General features: G+C 43.2%; 1 protein-coding gene across 1 annotated transcript in view; it reads right to left on the bottom strand.

Moving 5' to 3' along the window:
• The window catches only part of LOC113011977 (cysteine-rich motor neuron 1 protein), a 36,204-nt gene extending 34,697 nt beyond the window's left edge, over window positions 1-1,507 (bottom strand). Inside the window, exon 1 of the mRNA XM_026151892.1 lies at window positions 790-1,507. Coding sequence (XP_026007677.1) covers window positions 790-1,087 — 298 coding nt within the window. The 5' untranslated portion in view covers window positions 1,088-1,507. The remainder of the gene's footprint in view (window positions 1-789) is intronic.
• Window positions 1,508-17,699: the final 16,192 nt, after the last annotated feature.

The following is a 17,699-nucleotide window of genomic DNA, read 5'->3' on the forward strand; positions in this document are numbered from 1 at the left end:
TATTAAACCTCTGAGGAACACAATGAAGCCAGTGGTGTAAACAGAAGAGACAGGAAAATGGCAGCTTATTTATTGCATTCAAATGTACTCCAGGTTTTAAAACACAATCAATTTCTTGTCAAGACATTAGTAAACCTCAATTTTGCCCTCACACACATGGACATAGTCACATCTCTTATTGTATATTAAATCACTTCTAAATGCACCTTTCATCAATCTAAAGCGAGCAGGACCTTCTTCTATTGTAGTGCCAAATCACTGTTGGTTCTTAGATGAGAGTGAAATGAAGCTCTGGGGGGGAAGAAAAAGCAGCTGAACAGGACTACTCTACATGTAATCAACAGCGACTCTGACCTGGGGGGTTTCTCCAGGTGTTGGTGGGAGAATGTTGCCTTCAAGCTCTCTGTCTGAAAGCTTTATTCTTATTACATGACGTTTTTTGTTAGGGTTTGGTTACATTTAGGCAAAAAAAAAAAAAAAAAAAAATCAGGTTCGGGAAAAGATCATAGTTTGTTTTAAACGCCTAAACAAAACATTCAGTGACGTTAACCACGAATGTCTGGCAACAGCCACCATGTGCGCTCCAGGCAGCCAGAAGTAAGTAAACAGTGACACTGTCACTGCAGTCGGGCCCTCAATGACGTTTTTTTTAAGTGATGGCTTCAAGTGCCTAAAAAAAGGGAAAGGTTGCACACTCACTAATAGATTTTCTCTCTTTTCCTATTAAGTTACTTCTTGAATAAAATGCCATTTGTTTAAACTGACTTCACACGACCGAGTCTCACTTACCTTTACATACTCCAGTTTCGGGGATAGTGGCGGCTCCCGTTTTGTTTACAGAGGCGCAGGTCAGTCCCAGGGCGCAGTAGCCGTGCGCCCAGTCCTGGCTGCCGCAGGGCTCCCACTCCAGCCGGGTGCATTGATCACAGCATCCGCACGGATCCTTGGCCACTGTCCGACCACCTTCGCAGACAAGCGGGGGTTTAAAGGGACAAGTCCGGAGGTTACACGCCGTGCATTCGTGAGCCGAGAGCGCACGCACGAGAAAGAGGACATTCAGTAACACCACGGAGCATTTGTAGAACATGTTTTAAGAGAAACCCCCCCGTTTATAAGTTTTCCAGAGAAACTGTCCGCTTCTGTCAGGCGATCAGCCACATGAACTCGTATCTCCAAAGTTGTCAAGCCCTCTTTAAAAGTTTTGTGACGAGCTTTCCCTCGGGCGTGCGATTTATTACCCAGCAGCTCTCTTCAAAAGCACACACACACACACACACACACACACACACACACCACGAGACAGAAGTGTGCGGACGCGTCTTAAGGGGCACCAGTATCCAGAGACAATGATTCAATCTAAGCAAGCAGTTGCGCGTCCCAAGCGTCTCATCTGGTTAAACACACGCAGAAATCCAAGAACCGAGGTAGTGGAGGTCCACTGAGGTTTCCTGCTGCTGTCAGCCACACAGAAAAAAGGGCAGTCTGAGTCCTAAATTGACATACAAGCATATAGAAATTAGCGGTGTACCCCTCCCCCTGACTGACACAGGCAGCGACCAGTCACAAGGAACGAAAGGAGGGAGGATTTGAACTGATTTACGCTTGCTCGACAACCCGACTCTGTGTGTTGCGCAATGACACAAGTTTGAATGTCTTCAGTGCGAGTTTCTTTTTCTGCTTCACTGTGGTCGCATCTAAAGAATTCATGTACCATTTTCTACTTTTAAAAAAGCGGTTCTTAAAACACTTTAGCTGAGCAACAGTCGTCTGTGTTCAAAGTGAGATCAGCATGAAGGAGTCAGTCTCCCTGCTGTAGTTAATTCTGTAATGCGCTATGAGTCTAGTCATTAATAACTAATAATCAGTATCTAAATGTTTATGAATTTCTAATTATTATAAAGCGCAGCATTATCGGTTCTGTTTAATGATACATCCGAAGTCTGTTAGAGCCTCATCGTCAAACAAACCAGGCGTTCTCATATGGAAGCAGCGTTATAATAAATGGTCCTGTCATATAAAATAACGGTAGCGGCTTTTTTGCATTTGGATCTTACATCATAATATAAGAATTAAGATATTAAGTTATATGGGTAAAAAAAGCGAGTGAGCATTTTCATAATATGAGGCAGTCTTATTAAATTTATATTTGAAACATAGCTGGGGGCGATGGCCGACTCTTATCTCATAATAAGCTGTCTTCATCTTTTCATTTTCATTCCCATGCTTTGCTTTGTGTGTTTGTGTGAAGCTTACCTGTGTCTGTAGGTGTCTGATTGTGTATGCAGATGGCTTTGGGAAGGTAAAAAAGTAATTTGATGTCTGCTGAAGCAGTGTTTCTGCGCTCATGGCCAGATGGATGTGTGTTTGTGTGTGGGCAGTGAGCACAGCTGGAAGGATGATTGTGAGAGAAAACCAAATCTGTTGCCCTCCTATTATCTGCTGCAGGCACAAAGTAGTCATTTTTTCCAAAAGGTGAAACACACTGGGGTCATCAGATCATGTAACAACTTGTGAATATTACTGCCTCAGCGGCAAGTGGATTTTGTTGCTCTCATTGGAAATATTTACCTCTAAAAACATCAATCAGGTGTGTTCCGGTATGATTTCCCTCCATAACGTCAACACACAACAGCGCCTCCTTCATTTGCAACATCTGCCTGGAGCCACCCACTCCAACACAAACACAACATCCAGGAAACCAGCCCTGCGGCACGCATAATCAGCTCTTGCAACACAACTCAGCTCTTGTCCTCTGCCTCTCCCTCCACCCTCCCTCACCCACACTTAGAGCTCTCTTCAAATGAGACCCACTGACCGCTGGCCGGACACCCATGCTGTCTGATGACACAGACCATCACACTGAGCTTCAGTTTCCATGCACTTACACAGATTTTGGCCCAGTTGCACTGACCTATTTGCCTGGGTGACAGCCTTTAAGATCTCACAGGACCCTCATTCTCTTATAATAGACAAGTAAGGGGTTTTCATATGGTCACAGCTTTGCCTCCAGGTTCTTTTACTTCCTGTATTACATTTCCACATACTCTTAGCAATCAAAGAAGGGTAAAAATCAACAGTACAATGACTGCACCAAACTAGAATACTCCCCATTTAAACTCACTGTGAGCATGTGCCCTGGTTTAAATGCTGCATAAATGTGTTGAATTGAAAATGTTCCCATGATTAAGTCTGGACTCGAGCACCATGTTAAGATTATCCATCTCTTTGGCTATTGTATCCACTGAGCCACGATTTGGTGTAAATACAGATTCTGTTGAGCAGCGTGTTCTCTAAAACCAGAGCTCATTCTGTAGTTCCAGGACTCTCAGTGTTGGTAGCTTTGTATGTGAGTCTCTGCATGGAGCAAATGGGAGGAAAAGGTGGGGCAGTGAAGGGCGGCTGCAGGGGCTGAATAACTGTAGCGTGTGTGTACTAATAATGCTCTGAGTCACGGATCTCCAAGAAAACACAACAGAGGTTCAAAAAGATTCCCTCGCTCATTCGAAGACAAGGCTGCGATGCACCTTTTCTGGAGACTTAATCATCCTTGGGGAGGGCTTAACAGATTTAGATGACTACCAGCCTCCACTGCCCCTGTCTCTTCTTGCTTGCTCAGACGACTGAATTACATACTGCTGCTGTGGAGGCGTCAGGCTGGTGGTGAGGAGGTGTTTCAGGAGATGGGTGTGAATGATGCTTTGGAAGTGAACTGCTGGCAGCAGTAAAAGGCTGGTGGTGACACCGGGCTAAACGTAGCGCATGACATGGAGTGTTGAATGCACGTCGAGTGGACAGCATGCGGCACACCTGATTACAAGTCCCCAGGAAGCGCTGGGAGATTTTTACCCAAGTGTCACTGTTCATTGCTGAGTATCACTCTCATTTGACTTATCTCTGAGCTCAGAGTGATAGACTGGACCATGCATCCTTTGGGTGGGGGTGGAGTGGGGCATGTGGAGCATAATAGCAATGTGTACTCACCGCTTAAACAGTTTTGAAGCAATTCATTGCGCCGTATTTCTGCGACTAATAACAGAAAAATGGAGCATTTAGTCTGGAGGCTAAGCAGCATATATTCCAATGAATGGCCTGTTTTCAACTCAGGACAGATGAGGTCATCTGCTTCTTTAAACAAGCAGGAAGAAAAACCTTGCAATACATGAGAAAGAGGCGTTAACAAACAAAAACCTTTTAGAAAATGAACCGAAACAAGGTTAACATATCCAAAACAAAAGTGAAAAAAAGGGAAAAAGAAAGAAACAACATATTGAGGTAATATTCAGCAATTATGATTGCATCTCTTTTCCATTACTGCCATCCAGAAGGACTCACAAGTGCTTTTGTTTCTTGTTTTGGGCTCCTAATTTGCTTGGACCAGACAGGCAGAGTTTGGAAACAGCCAGTCCCACAAAAAAAGAGAAGCTCTTTTTCTTGTGGTAGATCAAGTTCAGGAAAACACTGAACAGTTTAACATCATTTAACATATTCTCTCATCCATAGTATCTATGTGCTCTATTTTCCTCTCTTGCTTTCTCTTACTCTTTCACCTCTCTGCTCCCTCTGTCCGTTTTCCCTCCCTGTGAGGTCTGGTCCAGTTGCTGTTTTTCTTGTGGGGACTACAATAATGTGTTTTGACACTGTCGGGTCTCCTGCAGTCCTCTTGTCTCTGTCTTGCAAAAAAACCCCTAGAGTCATCACACCACCAGCAGAGTGGCAACATAGTGATACACAAAACTGCAAGTCCCCTCCTCTTTCTTCTTCTTCTGGCTCTAAAAAGTCCTGCTTGAACTTTTTAAAGGTTCAGTGGGTTCAAATAGCCTCGAGGATAGTTGAGGCTTCAGGTACGCCACTTTGGTTTGTAGTCTGTGAAATGGCTGTTTTCTGTTAAGAGGAAATACATTTTAGCCGATGCTTGATCATCTAATGACTGGTACATCATAAATACTGACATGTAAATCACTGTTGTGTAAACTGACAAAAGCTTCTTCTCACTTATTTTTGCATATTTTCATGAGGAGATACAAATGAAAGACATGAAACCTTTACCCGACTTAAATCATTGGGATAAATCAACCTTTTTCAGCCCTTCTACTGGGATGGGTCTACGGATAGTAGACTTCCTCTGACCTTTTCTCTCCCGGCAAAGAAAACGCTACATCTTATGCTTTACAATAGACAGCTTACTATTACCAATACTAATTCTTTTTTTTCTCAGATAATATACATTAATAACTTGTGATCCTCTTTTCCATATAGTTAAAGTTTTTATAAAGCCTTGCTACAACCAGTACTTTTATTCATGACAGTGACGGCATTCCCACCAGCCTTATCATGCTTATATTCTAAACAAGCATGTTTAATGGTAAAGCTAAACACTAGTCTGTTAGCACACTGATCCTTAACTCAAAGCATCTCTAAGCTAAAGTTTAGTTTCACAGAAATGCACATATCAGCTGTGGACTAAATAACAAAGAATAATTGCTAAATTGCTAACAGATTATCTCTAAACCCAACAACATACACACAGTCTGAAAAGCCCCTTTCTGTTACCAGCTAGATCAACACTTTCTGCAAGAGCTGCAATGACACATAAGGTTTTTGGGTTCGATTGGCATCAGGAGTCATTATGACTCAGCCCCAGACCCTTCCTACATTCATGGCTCAAATCCTTTGGCTCCAGACTGTGCCCAGCTCTGGGCCTCTCACTTTCCCTTCAACCCTTTTACCAGGAGATCCTGTGACCTTGCAGAGCAGACGGCCACTTGCTTGTTTGACAATTACAAGTGGCATACTTGCTCACCCCTGTTGTGCTCCAGTGGAACGTTAAGTGGACCTCTCAGAAGTTTTAATCTTCAAATCTATGCGATGATGGTGAATTCCTCAGTGGATTGAAGCCTGAAAGAACCCTTGTGTCCAGAACCCATGACACCTGCCCAGTGTAATCTTCCCTTTTACACATGAGATCATTGAGACAATTGAACTAGCATGCCTCGAGAGGTCTATGGTTACAGCAAATGAGTAGAAGGCAAAGCAAAGTCATATACTACTTTGATGCTGCATGATTGTATTCTTGTACACGTGCATGTAAAAATGCTTCTTACAGACCATTTAAGTTGTCTTGCTGTGTTTTGTTGCATTATTGCACCTCCACCTGCAGAAGCACAGCAAAAAATGTACACAGACACCAATATATTATTAGATGATAAAGTTGTTGCAAGAAAAATGTTGGCAAAAAGTTTCTTATTCAAATATTCAGCAGATGTGAAGCAAAAAAAAAAGGAGAGGGCATTTTGAAATCGACAGATATTGGCATCTTTGTGTTTCATCCATACAGTTTACTGGTACAGCTGGCTAACCAACTGTGCTAACCAAGTGTGCTAACCAAGTGTGCTAGTGTTAGCTGATAACTGAGCACTTCATCCTGTCATTGAAAGATGGTTGGAACTCTAAACCCGAACATCAGTGAGCAGTAGTACCTTATCCACCTGACAAACCTTAACAATTCATAGGGGACTGCCTGTAAAACCTATTAATACATTTTAAAGCCTACGACTGATTTCACCTAGCGGCACCTAGCTTGACAAATGTGACCTCGACACAGAGCACAGTTTGGGTGAGGACCTTTTTGAGGACATTGTGCGCAATAATGATTAAAATCTTTCAAATAATCGAGGGGGAGTTGCAATTCTTGTAAAATGTGTACAGATAGAAAACAAAATGCGTTCAGAAACCAAAGGGTGATGTCCTGGTAGCTACATCTATCTTTATATACATGCAGAATCAATGGTTTCTGGTCACATGATGCTAGACGTTTCTCACATGGCATCAGTCACTCATTTCTTAATAGTGCCCACCATATTGAAAATGATACATCCATTGTTTATGAGGGGAAAATATGCATTCCCTGATTGGTTGGCAAGACACATTATTTTGCTAGTGACCAGTGGTTGCCAGGAGTTTGCTGACTGGGCTCTAACTTTGTGCAACTGATGCTCCAGAAACCGATTTCTCAACAACTGCAACCAACCTCCAGCAACCACTTGCCAGGAGTGCAGGGAGCACACATTTTGACCTCAGAACCAGTTGTTGCCTGTTGGTTGCTGACCAATTTCTAGGCCTGTGTGACTGGGGTCGTACTCACTTGAACCCACACTATCACCATGATTATCCCACATTCAAAACACTTGGCCATATAATGTCATACTTGTGTTAGTGGTCACATTTTAATGGCTGTGTGTCCTGAAAGCCTCAATATTCTTTCTCCCCCCCATATTTAACTTGGGTACTACCAAAACCCTAAAAATCTGATGTATCATATCTGCCAAGCACTCTAAGTCACCTTAGAGTGCTTGGCTTGTTAGAATATTACATTGTAATTTGCAGGTTTTCAGTACATATCAGCGACTACACATTTGTCTGCTGTTTCTATACATATAATGGGCAATCTTAACTCTGTGAACGGGAATGAGAATATATTAACATTGTTTTTAGATTCCTAAAACTTCAAACCTCATGTAGTGTTTTACCTAGCTGCTGATGATAACTATAAATATGAAACACAAAATAAATAAATGAAAGGAAATGAGTATTCTACAGCAATTAAATCTTAACACACTATCCACAATAAATCTACAGTTTCATCAAGTAAAACAGAGTCATATGCTTGATTAAAAGCATTCTAACATAAAAAATATACACCTGCTACTATACATGGCGCAGTTCCTGTGCGATCTGTGGGGGAGGATCCTCAGCTAAAGGTGCCAGTTTCACAGGCAGACCTCCAGCTGGCAGAGGAATGTCACAACCTGTGTTTCAGCTGTAAATGATCATAATTACAGTGCCAATAACTCAAACACTGGGGCAAAACAACCGCCTTGCGGGGGGGAGGGGGATGATCACTGCTTAATGTCGTGTCTGGGACACAGATTTACTCCCGTCTTTGTCAGGGGAAGGACGGGCAGCAGGAGCAGGAATGTGAGAAATATGTGAGTTCTCTGACCTTTATGAAGGTGAGGCAACAAACTGACATCATTACCACAGCCAACATGTGCAAACCTGAAGCAACACGGGCCAAAGAACAGTATAGACACAGGTCAGATGAAGGGGAGAGTGAAAGGTATGTGCTGTATAAATACTTATGTTAATTCATAAACTTTTTTGTATACTTGACAAATATAACATGAGTGAGCAGTATAAATTGTTTTAACTGTAACATCCTGGGACTGGGGACATTGAAATTCCATTTGGATATGTTCACTCACTTTAAATCAACAAACTAAACTGCTCTCATGTGCTTTTTTTAGTATGATGCTACAGCATTCAGATGGTTTGAATTAACATGACACAGGAAGGGGAAACAACTACCTTGGCTCTGTCCACAGGCAGTAAAATCCACCCACGCACACCTTGAAAACTCACTAGCTGACTACCTGCAGTTCATCATCATGAACCAGGCTAATATGAAGCAGGATGGAACATTAGATATGGGGTAAAACCGAAGCTTACTCCTTTCTGGATTGAGTTTATTGCATGCTAATTAATGACCTTTAGAGGTACCGGTTAGCAGATTGTCAGGAGCTAATTGGTTTTCCATGTTTCCAGGCTAAAGAAAGGCAAAAGCCTTTTACTCTGAAGAGGCAGGGACATATCAGTCTGTGCATCTATATAATAACTCCCATAAAGAACACAAATAAGTGTACTGACTCCTTTGTCAGTACAAATGTTGCTAACTTTCAGACTTGTGGCTCATCATTTCAAAGCTCTCGCCATTGTTTCTCCTTGTTAAGTTTAGTTTTAGTTCAATTCAGTTGTATTTATACAGCACCAAATCACAACAACAGTGCAAAATAAGGTAAAAACCCTACAATAGTAGACAGAAAACCTAAACTTTCTCATGACCCCCTTATGACCAAGCACTTGGTGACAGTGTGGAGGAAAAACTCCCTTTTAACAGGAAGAAACCTCCAGCAGAATCAGGCTCTGGGTGGGGCAGCCACAGTGTGCACAGTATAGAAGTGATTATTGGAATTAAACATTTTTGTCTGTCATTCTGTCAGTGCGCCCCAGGGCAGCTGTGGCTACATGTAGCTGCCATCACCAGTGTGTGAATGTGTGCGTGAATGTGTGGATGACTGGATATGTAAAGCGCTTTGGGGTCCTTAGGGACTAGTAAAGCGCTATATAAATACAGGCCATTTACCATTTATTTACCATTTTTGAGAGAAAGGACTGAAAAATAGTACTTGAATGCAAAAATATAAGTTTCTTAAAGCAGTGCTGCCACCATGTGGTTGAATAGCGGCAGTACAATGTGGAGAGCGCTCTGAGCTCACACAGTTTTATCACACAAACCATCAACCTGTAAGACAATCACTCTGGCTGCCAGTCAGCTCATGTGAAAAGAAACATCTAAAGGCAGGAAGCCTCTATCCCTCCTGGGCAGAGGCTTTCACTGGCTTAGTCACGCTCTCTTCCTGTTTTTCTCCCACCGCTAACAACCAACAAACAATACTAGGAAGGGGTTCTGCTCTTTGTCTAGACGATGGTCTGTCAGCTGCGTATAAACCGATTCAGTGTGCAGCCCGAAAGGATCTATGACAAGTGACCTGTCTGAGTGAGGTCAATTAGACTACTAGAGCACTGCTTGGCTTAGGTGAATTCGGGTGCATTTCACCCTTTGCATGTTGCGCTTGTGCAAAATGATCCTACCTGTTGAGGATATGTGAATGTGAGCATTTATAAATGTAAAAGGCAAACAACCTTTGGCTGCAGCTCAGGAGTGTTTTATTCTGCAAAAACTGTGTATTTTAAGTCTTGCTTAAAATACATCAGTGAAAGTTTAAAGTTAAAATCATTACGTAATGACATACTTTGATCGATAGAGGGCAGAGTGACACAACTATCCAACTTTAAGGGGTTTTTAAGGTCACAATGAACTATAAGAAGCAAGCAGAGCATTTCATGGCACTACTTGATAACTACCATTATCAGTAAGAGCATTAGAAAGAAAACAGAAGTCATTTTTAATTTTGCATCTTACCCACTGAGATACATTAAACATTGGCTAAGAGAAAGAGAGTGAATGGCTTACAACAGCTGCCCCCCATCACCTCCACCAGCCACGAATCGAACTGTGTGACTATGCTTTGGGCAGTTTAGTGATGTCTCAGCACAAACACCAAGAAGTACTGATCTTACTCATGTCATGTTCTAACTGCGTGTGTCAACACTGGAGAGCTTGTAAAGTGTTACTCATGCAAAACAGTGACTAAGTTGATAAAGCTTTTGACTTGACAGATGCTAGCAGTACCTCGCTGTCTTTGAAGCCTCGTTATTCCTTTGAGTAATTTGTAAGATGACATTTGACATGCTTCATGGTTCACCATGCAAGCTGTAAATGAGCGTGTGTGTTTGTGCATATGTGTGTGTGTGTGAATGACGGGAAGAGAGAGAGAGAGACAGTGTCAAAGTAGGTATAGGGGCAGACTTTCTGGAGCCAGCTCCCACATGCCCTCTGACTACCTATCAGTGGTCAGACCAACCTCATCTCTCCAAGCAGGCGATGATGATAAGAGTGGCAGAGAGAGACAGAGCAACAAAAAAAGGAAGAAGGAAAAAATGAGATGAGGATAAAGGGTGAGGACAAAAAAAAAAAGATAAGAAATGAACCAGGTGAGAGGGTGGTAACGATGTGAGTCAGTAGACAGCGGTGACAGAAGGAGACAAAGGAGAGAGAGATCAGCTAAAGAGGCAGCAATGGCAGAGAAAGAGAGCCACAGAGAGTGAGAGGGAGAGAGCAGAAAGTATTGCCCTGAGGCATAATTTCTCTGTCTGCACTCAGTGTAGGGAGGCCAACAACAGTGTCATACACAGCTGAAGACATTCACTGGCAGCCAAAACGCACATCTGGGTTTCTCATAATGAAATGCAGTAGGCTGCAAAGTTTTCCTGTGCAAAACAGTAGAGAGAGCAGTCAGCGAATGTCAGTGTTAAGTGTGTGTGGGTCTTTTTTTAAAAACTTGGCACTAGAGCTTTAACTCCACGCACATGCGTATGCATACAAACTGTATGCACAGATGGCATTTATTGGCATTTTTCTGGCATTTGAAGGAACTGCAACCTTATTGAGTGAAAGAACAGTTTCCAATCCTGTGACAGATTGTGCCAGGGCCTGCCCCAGGTTAGGAACAAATCATTTCATGGACTTATTATGTGTCAACTGCTTCCAAAATACACCACATGCGCTGAAGCACACACACACACACACACACACACACACACACACACACACACACACACACACACACACACACACACACACACACACACTGTTCAAATCCTCTGCATGTGCAACATATACTCCATCTCTCCCCCCCCTCCCTCCTCCCCTGCCACTCTTCTTTTCAACATCCTTGCACAATACATAAGAGTTGGGATTAGGTTACACATTCAGGTTGGACCTCTCGATTGCTCCCTGGGGATGTTGGGAAGAGGTAGAAGGGAGAAAAAGCAAAGCCAAAAAAAAGTGGAGCTGATGGAAAGAAGGTCCACAATAACAATCTGTTTCCTTGCGTGTTGGGGCCTGCAGGCTAACTTAGTGCACCTGTTGTGGAAGCTTACACTAGCTGGAGAGCTATATGTAATGTGTGTGTAGGGTAAAAGAGGACTGGGTAGTGATCCAGTGAGGCACCTGTACTATGGCTGAAAGCCAGCTGGGAAGAGGCCACAGCTATCCGTGCGCTATCCATTCGAATTCTCTCTGCGCACTTGACGACCCCTGTACCCTCATGTTAACCCCATGTAGAGTCACATATATGTGTATATGTGAATTGTGCACCTTCTCCACCACCTGCTCAGTTTCACTAGGTAATTGGGTAAGTGTGTAATATGGTTGGTCATGGCTATCTGCGACCGGGTAAATGTGACCCAGGCAGCGGCACAGTTTGGGAAATAACCGAGGATCTGTTTATGATTTCAGGGGAGCGGTGCGGGGGGAGGGCGGAAGGACGCAGCAGAGTTGCGGTAGCAATCGCATTTAGTTTGGTTCAAGCAGCGCGACTGTAATATGAATCACTCACATCCACCATTTTATTGGTTTCTGTGTAATCACGCTTTGTTGGAGTTTTTCTTTTTTACATTTAACAACCTCAGCAGCACTTTGTGTGCTACGGGTTGTTGTCATTGTTTATGAAGAACCAAAAATGAGAACATGTGACTTGGTAGGATATAGGGTTTATTGACTGACAGCACTTACTCCTACTCATCTCCCTTCACAACCAGTCCCAATTGTCTGACACCGTCGTAAAACCCCGCTGGCCGGGAATATGATTCTTTTAAGTTTCCGCTGAGAACAGCCTGTCTTGCCAGTATCCCTCAAGGGGACTGCTGCTTTTACTACACTACACCACATCAGATTAGTGTTTCACTCTACCCATCACTTCAGACAAGAAGATGAGCAATCTCCTTTCGGTTGCATCACACATTGTGGTTTTGATGACATGTTTTCAGCACATTCTTCCTAGTTTTCTCTGGAGGAACTCTGCATCCATCTCATCCATCATACAACTTGGAGGGATTACATGAGACAGCCATGTATCTTGTCATTTCTCTATGGCTCTCCTCTGTTTGGCGAATTAGAGAAACTGCATGACAACATCATCGAGAGCAGTCAGCGTAGCGTAGAGCTTATTATCCCTCATTGCCTTCGCCAGGAACAGGAAATGAACTAAACAGGGCTGGGGGGGGGGGGGGGGGGGGGGGGGGGTTCACACTAGAGTGATTAAGCGACTTTTTATACCAACTAACCAAAACACAATTATCCAATTCCCTAAACTACATATTACATTTATATAATAGGTTGTAGTTGGCTTTAAGACGCAGAGCGAGGTAGGTTTCTCGGGTCCATTTGATGGAGCGTGTGTTTGGACTTTTTCGCTTACTCATTATCAAAGTCTGCTTTTAAAAATAGCAGGTTTGCTGTTAATTTAGGGAATACGTAACCATGTTAACTGGGCTGTCAGACATAAGCCAGAGATGACTGACAGCTACTGAGGATAAGCCGATTCAGCAGAAGGTGCCTGGAGAGCCTGCCACAACTCTAACTTATAAACATGTCTCCATGCTGTTTCCTCAGTCTGACAGGGCTGTCACGGGGCATTACACTACACCCTGGCTTTGTTTTTTTCTCCTGCTCGGTTTCTTCCATTCTTTGCTTCACCCATTTGCACCAAATCAACTCTTTTTTTGCTTTCAGGTTCCAGCATCTAGCATGTTACCTTTTTTTTTGATAAATGCCGTCTCTTTTAGTCCATCCATTTACTTATACCTCTCAGTCCCTTTCAACTCTTCCTCAGCCCAGCTCCCTCCTCCTTCTTCTGTTGTTGTCAGACAAGGCGGACTCTGTCTGACTGCACTTGTGTGAATATGTGCGTGTCTATGTGTGCGTTTGCAACTGTTGATATCTGTGTGCGTGACAGCGCTCTGTACGTGTGTGAGTGTGTGTGAGTGAGTGGGAGAGAGCCTTGGGGGCAGCCCTCCTTTGTCCTCCCAACCATCTCCCAGAGATGGATGTGTCTTCAGGGAATTGGCCCCCGAAGAAAAGCGCCTCCAACTCGCTCATATTAAATTCTGCTGAGCAAATACAACCTACCAGCATGCCCCCCCCCCCCACACACACTCTTTTTTCTCTCTCTTTTGAAAGAAGCTCATTTAGTTTGTGCGCTCTTGAGTGGGAGACAGAGAAGAAGGAGAGCACCAGTGTGAAAAAAAAAGTTAGCCCTGCTTCTCTCACAGATTCACTTTATGAAACAGCTCATGGAAGCCAATATATGTCATGGCATGGCTCGGATATCTTTAGAAACCATTTTTAGGCTCCTTTTGTTGACACATTCGGATGGCACGCTATTCTCGTTGAGCTTTTTCTGCCACTGGCCTCTGCATGCTCTTTTTCCTTCTTGTCCTGTTTGAAGCCACTGTCTGGCATAGGGTCGTTAAAATGTGCGCTTGCCCTAACTTACTCGTCCTTGGAGGACAATAACAGCCCAAAGGACAAGGTTCCTTCTTTTATTCTCTTTCCTAATGCATCCACTTGCCTCTCCCTAATTTCCCCCTCCCCACTCCTCCCCCAGGCTTAAGGCTCAGCACCTGTGTGCCCCTCCCCCTCCACACTAAACTTTTTTTTCACCCCACCCCCGGCTCCCCTCCCTTTGGCAGAATGCCTGATGCACTGACACAATCACAGCTCTTTGCGTGAGAGGGAGTGCCTTTCTCTCCGCGCCTCAGTGATTTGTGTGCGAAGAGATACACATGCATGTGTTCTCCGTGCAGTAAAGTCAGATTAAAAAAAAAGAAAAAGAAACAACCAGAGTTTTTGCAGAATAACAGCCAGGTTTGTGAACTCAGCTCTACTTCCAATCGCCTCTTACCCTTCCTCGACTACTCATCCGCTCCCCGCTCCTCGTCTTCCCTTGCTACTGCCCTCGCTTCAACTCCAGACTGACTTTGCAATTCATTTTGATGCGACTTTACTAGTGAAGGGAGATTTTAAAAGCCTCGCACCTGCTCTCTAGTAAATGCCGCTATAAACATAGCTGGGGATGTAAAACTTTTATTTCCACATCCCCATGCCCACAGATTGCGAAGCCTCCATCCTCCCCCATGCATCTCTGCTCCTTTAAGTCTTTGTCACTGCTCTGCCCAATTGAAACCTTGAGCCAACGCACAGGCTTGCAAACCCCCCCCCCCCCAAAAAAAACACTCTGCCTTCTCTTCGAGGCACCAATAGCTACATGGCACTGCCCCAAACATATGGTTTTAATACCCCTTCCTCACTCACTCTTGTTTTTGATCCACTTGTTTTGCATTTCTGTTTCAGTGCACATGTGTACGTTCACACGCAGTAACTCCACACCACGCCATTTCTTAACGGAAACATAACTTCTAGGCAATCGTGTCACAGAAATGTGATGTATTTGCACTCCGCATGCATTCCCCTCCTCGCAGCATGTGGCACTGATTGCACTATTTTTTATCCCAATATCAACGAAGCAGTCCTTCAAGGTCAGGCAGTAATGTATCACTCGCTGCCTCGGGCTCATCTACTGTTTCCACTGCACGTCCTCCCTCTGGCAGTAGGAAATTTGCATGGTTTTCATTATCAAAAAAATGTTGCCAAAGACCAATCATTCTTATAGTAGTGACCAGAGTGCTGCATTTAAGTTTGCATACATAAAATCAGAAACATATATTGATAGGAAGATGCTTTAGGTACAGTTTCCACTCTTTAATCTTGCACCAGCGTGAGATTCCTAAATATGATCTTTGATAACTGAAACATAGATAACATAAACAAAGCGAGACTTTGATGAACTTGATTTCTTAAATGTAACGGTGTTGCATCAGACAGAACGCGCTGATGAGAGCTGATGGGGGGGGGAGTGTTTTTTTAGTTGGTGTGTTTGTGTGATCAGTGCTTCAGAAGCTGTGTAATCTTCAAACAACCAACCGTGACCACAAGTTGCGGCTAATCCCCATCATGTGACCATGGAGCAGTTTGAGTGAAACACGAATGGATGAAGACCGGTAATTAAAGAAGCGGATCCCCTCCACCAAAAGAAGCCAGGATGAGATGGCGGTCCTTGAGTCATGCTGGCTGCTTTTATCTAACTCTCTAATTAGGCAGAAGAAGAGCAAATGAAGAAAGAAAAAAAAAAGAGCCAAAATAAAATGCTTTGTTTTCCAAAAAACAAAAAACTCAGACATGGATATCCATCTTCATCTGGCTGCAATAAACGTACAGCGTAGTAGATTGTGTCTGACATGAACAACAATTACACAGTGTGTTTAGTTCTCTAGCTGAGGAAAGTTTTCACACAAAGACTCAGCGGGCTCTGCCAAATGCTCTCAGCTGGCTAGTTTCCAATGAGAAACTCTGTATGCCAGATACAGTCATACAGCACAGCACATAGCATCCAGTGCACTCTCATAATGCATCACCTGGATGCTGGGCAGTGGCCAGCAAAAGCTCCCCTCTGTGACAGAGGATTAAGAGTTTAAACCACCTCCTTATTGTCAAAAGTCCTAATGAGACTGTGATTACTGGCTGGCACTAAAGGCCCTCAACTCTCTGTATGTGTGTAAGTGTACTGCGATTCACATGTGAATATATCTCAACACCTTTATGTCCAAATTAGTGGTTGTGTAAGTGCATGTGTGTGACTGTTTCTGTTTTTTTTAATGCATCTGCAACCTTCCTAAGAAAGGTCAAACAATAAAAATGGCACCAGAAAAAAAAAAAAGACAATAAAAAGCCTATGAGAAAGGAAAGTTTTTAAAGCAGTGGAAGAAGACAAGTCAAGAGATTTATCTGCAGTGTTCGAGTACTAACTTTGTTCTAGCTGTGTAATCTTCTTGGACCTTATGTCTACAAAAGCAGTAAATCATTTAAATTTATTACTGAAGACCTGTTGGAAATTAGTTTGCCATTTCTTCCAATGCATGAATAAAAACCCAAATGCTTTCTGTAGAAATCCATGTATTGTGGAATATTAAAATATCTCGCAAAACCTGGAACCAGTATGATCCAGTCACTAAAAACAAACATGATGAACAAGTCAGGTGTGGTACTTCTATCTTTAGGTCTTGGTCAAACTGCACTAGAAGCCCACTGGTGACCCTTGGTGACCTCCACTTGTGTGTATTCCCAACCAGTTCACAAGTGACAGCATGAGTTTGCTGGCTACCAACAGGTAAAATCGGGTGCAAAGAGGATGCTGAACCTTGGGATTGCTTTGGTTGTTAGCATCCTGCAACCAACACATTTAAAAAAGGCTTAATTTTAACTTTGAAGGTAAACTGTTTCTGTTTGTGCATATTTCACACACACATTTCATTATAACTTGGAAAGTAATTTGCAAGTGTTTGCAGACAAGTTTGCATCTTCCATGCAAACCACAAATGAGTGTCTCAATCTGCTAGTGACCAAAGCAATTGCAGGGTTTCTGGAGCACAACCTTATACATCTTTGTGACCGATTTCACCTACCGACTGACAGCAAAATCTTGCTGACTGGTCATAGAATACACTATGACCAGTCGGCAAGTGATTACTAGGGGTTCACTGACCAGTCTCTGGCTTGCATGAATGGGTCTTTAGCAATCAACTCCACAGGAACTGGCAGCAACCACTTGCAGCTGATTGGGGGATACACATTTTTCCCTCAGCTGGTTGTCAGCAGGTCTCTAAGGCCTATGTGCCTGAAGCCTTACTCTTAGGACACTGTGGTCTACATGAGCAAACAAGTTGTTAATGTGAGAAGAATGAATATTTAGTTTAGTGTTACACTGCTGATTTGCTTGATGGGTTGCCAGTGTGGTCACATTATAAATGGCAGCTGCCATTAGAGCTTCTAGCTCTCTCTAGCTCTCCTGATGCTGAGGTGTCTACTCACCTGATTTGCATAGCTGTTGCAGGTAAGAGTCTCGTTTATGCATCCGCTGGTTACAGTGGTTACATTGTTGCTGCTCATGGTCTTGTAGAAGTTCACTGTGGATTTTTATACTCTTGGAAGCCACAGATTCACATATTGTTGGCATACTGGTTCTTTTGCGCTGTTGGTTAATTTTATTGTTCATCTCCCATCATTTGGTTTGTGTCCTTGAAAACAATCCTTTACCATTTTCCTAACGGTCTGGGCACCAGCT

The sequence above is a fragment of the Astatotilapia calliptera genome, chromosome 19 (genome assembly GCF_900246225.1).
Source record: "Astatotilapia calliptera chromosome 19, fAstCal1.2, whole genome shotgun sequence".
In the NCBI taxonomy this organism is placed as follows: Eukaryota; Metazoa; Chordata; class Actinopteri; order Cichliformes; family Cichlidae; genus Astatotilapia; species Astatotilapia calliptera.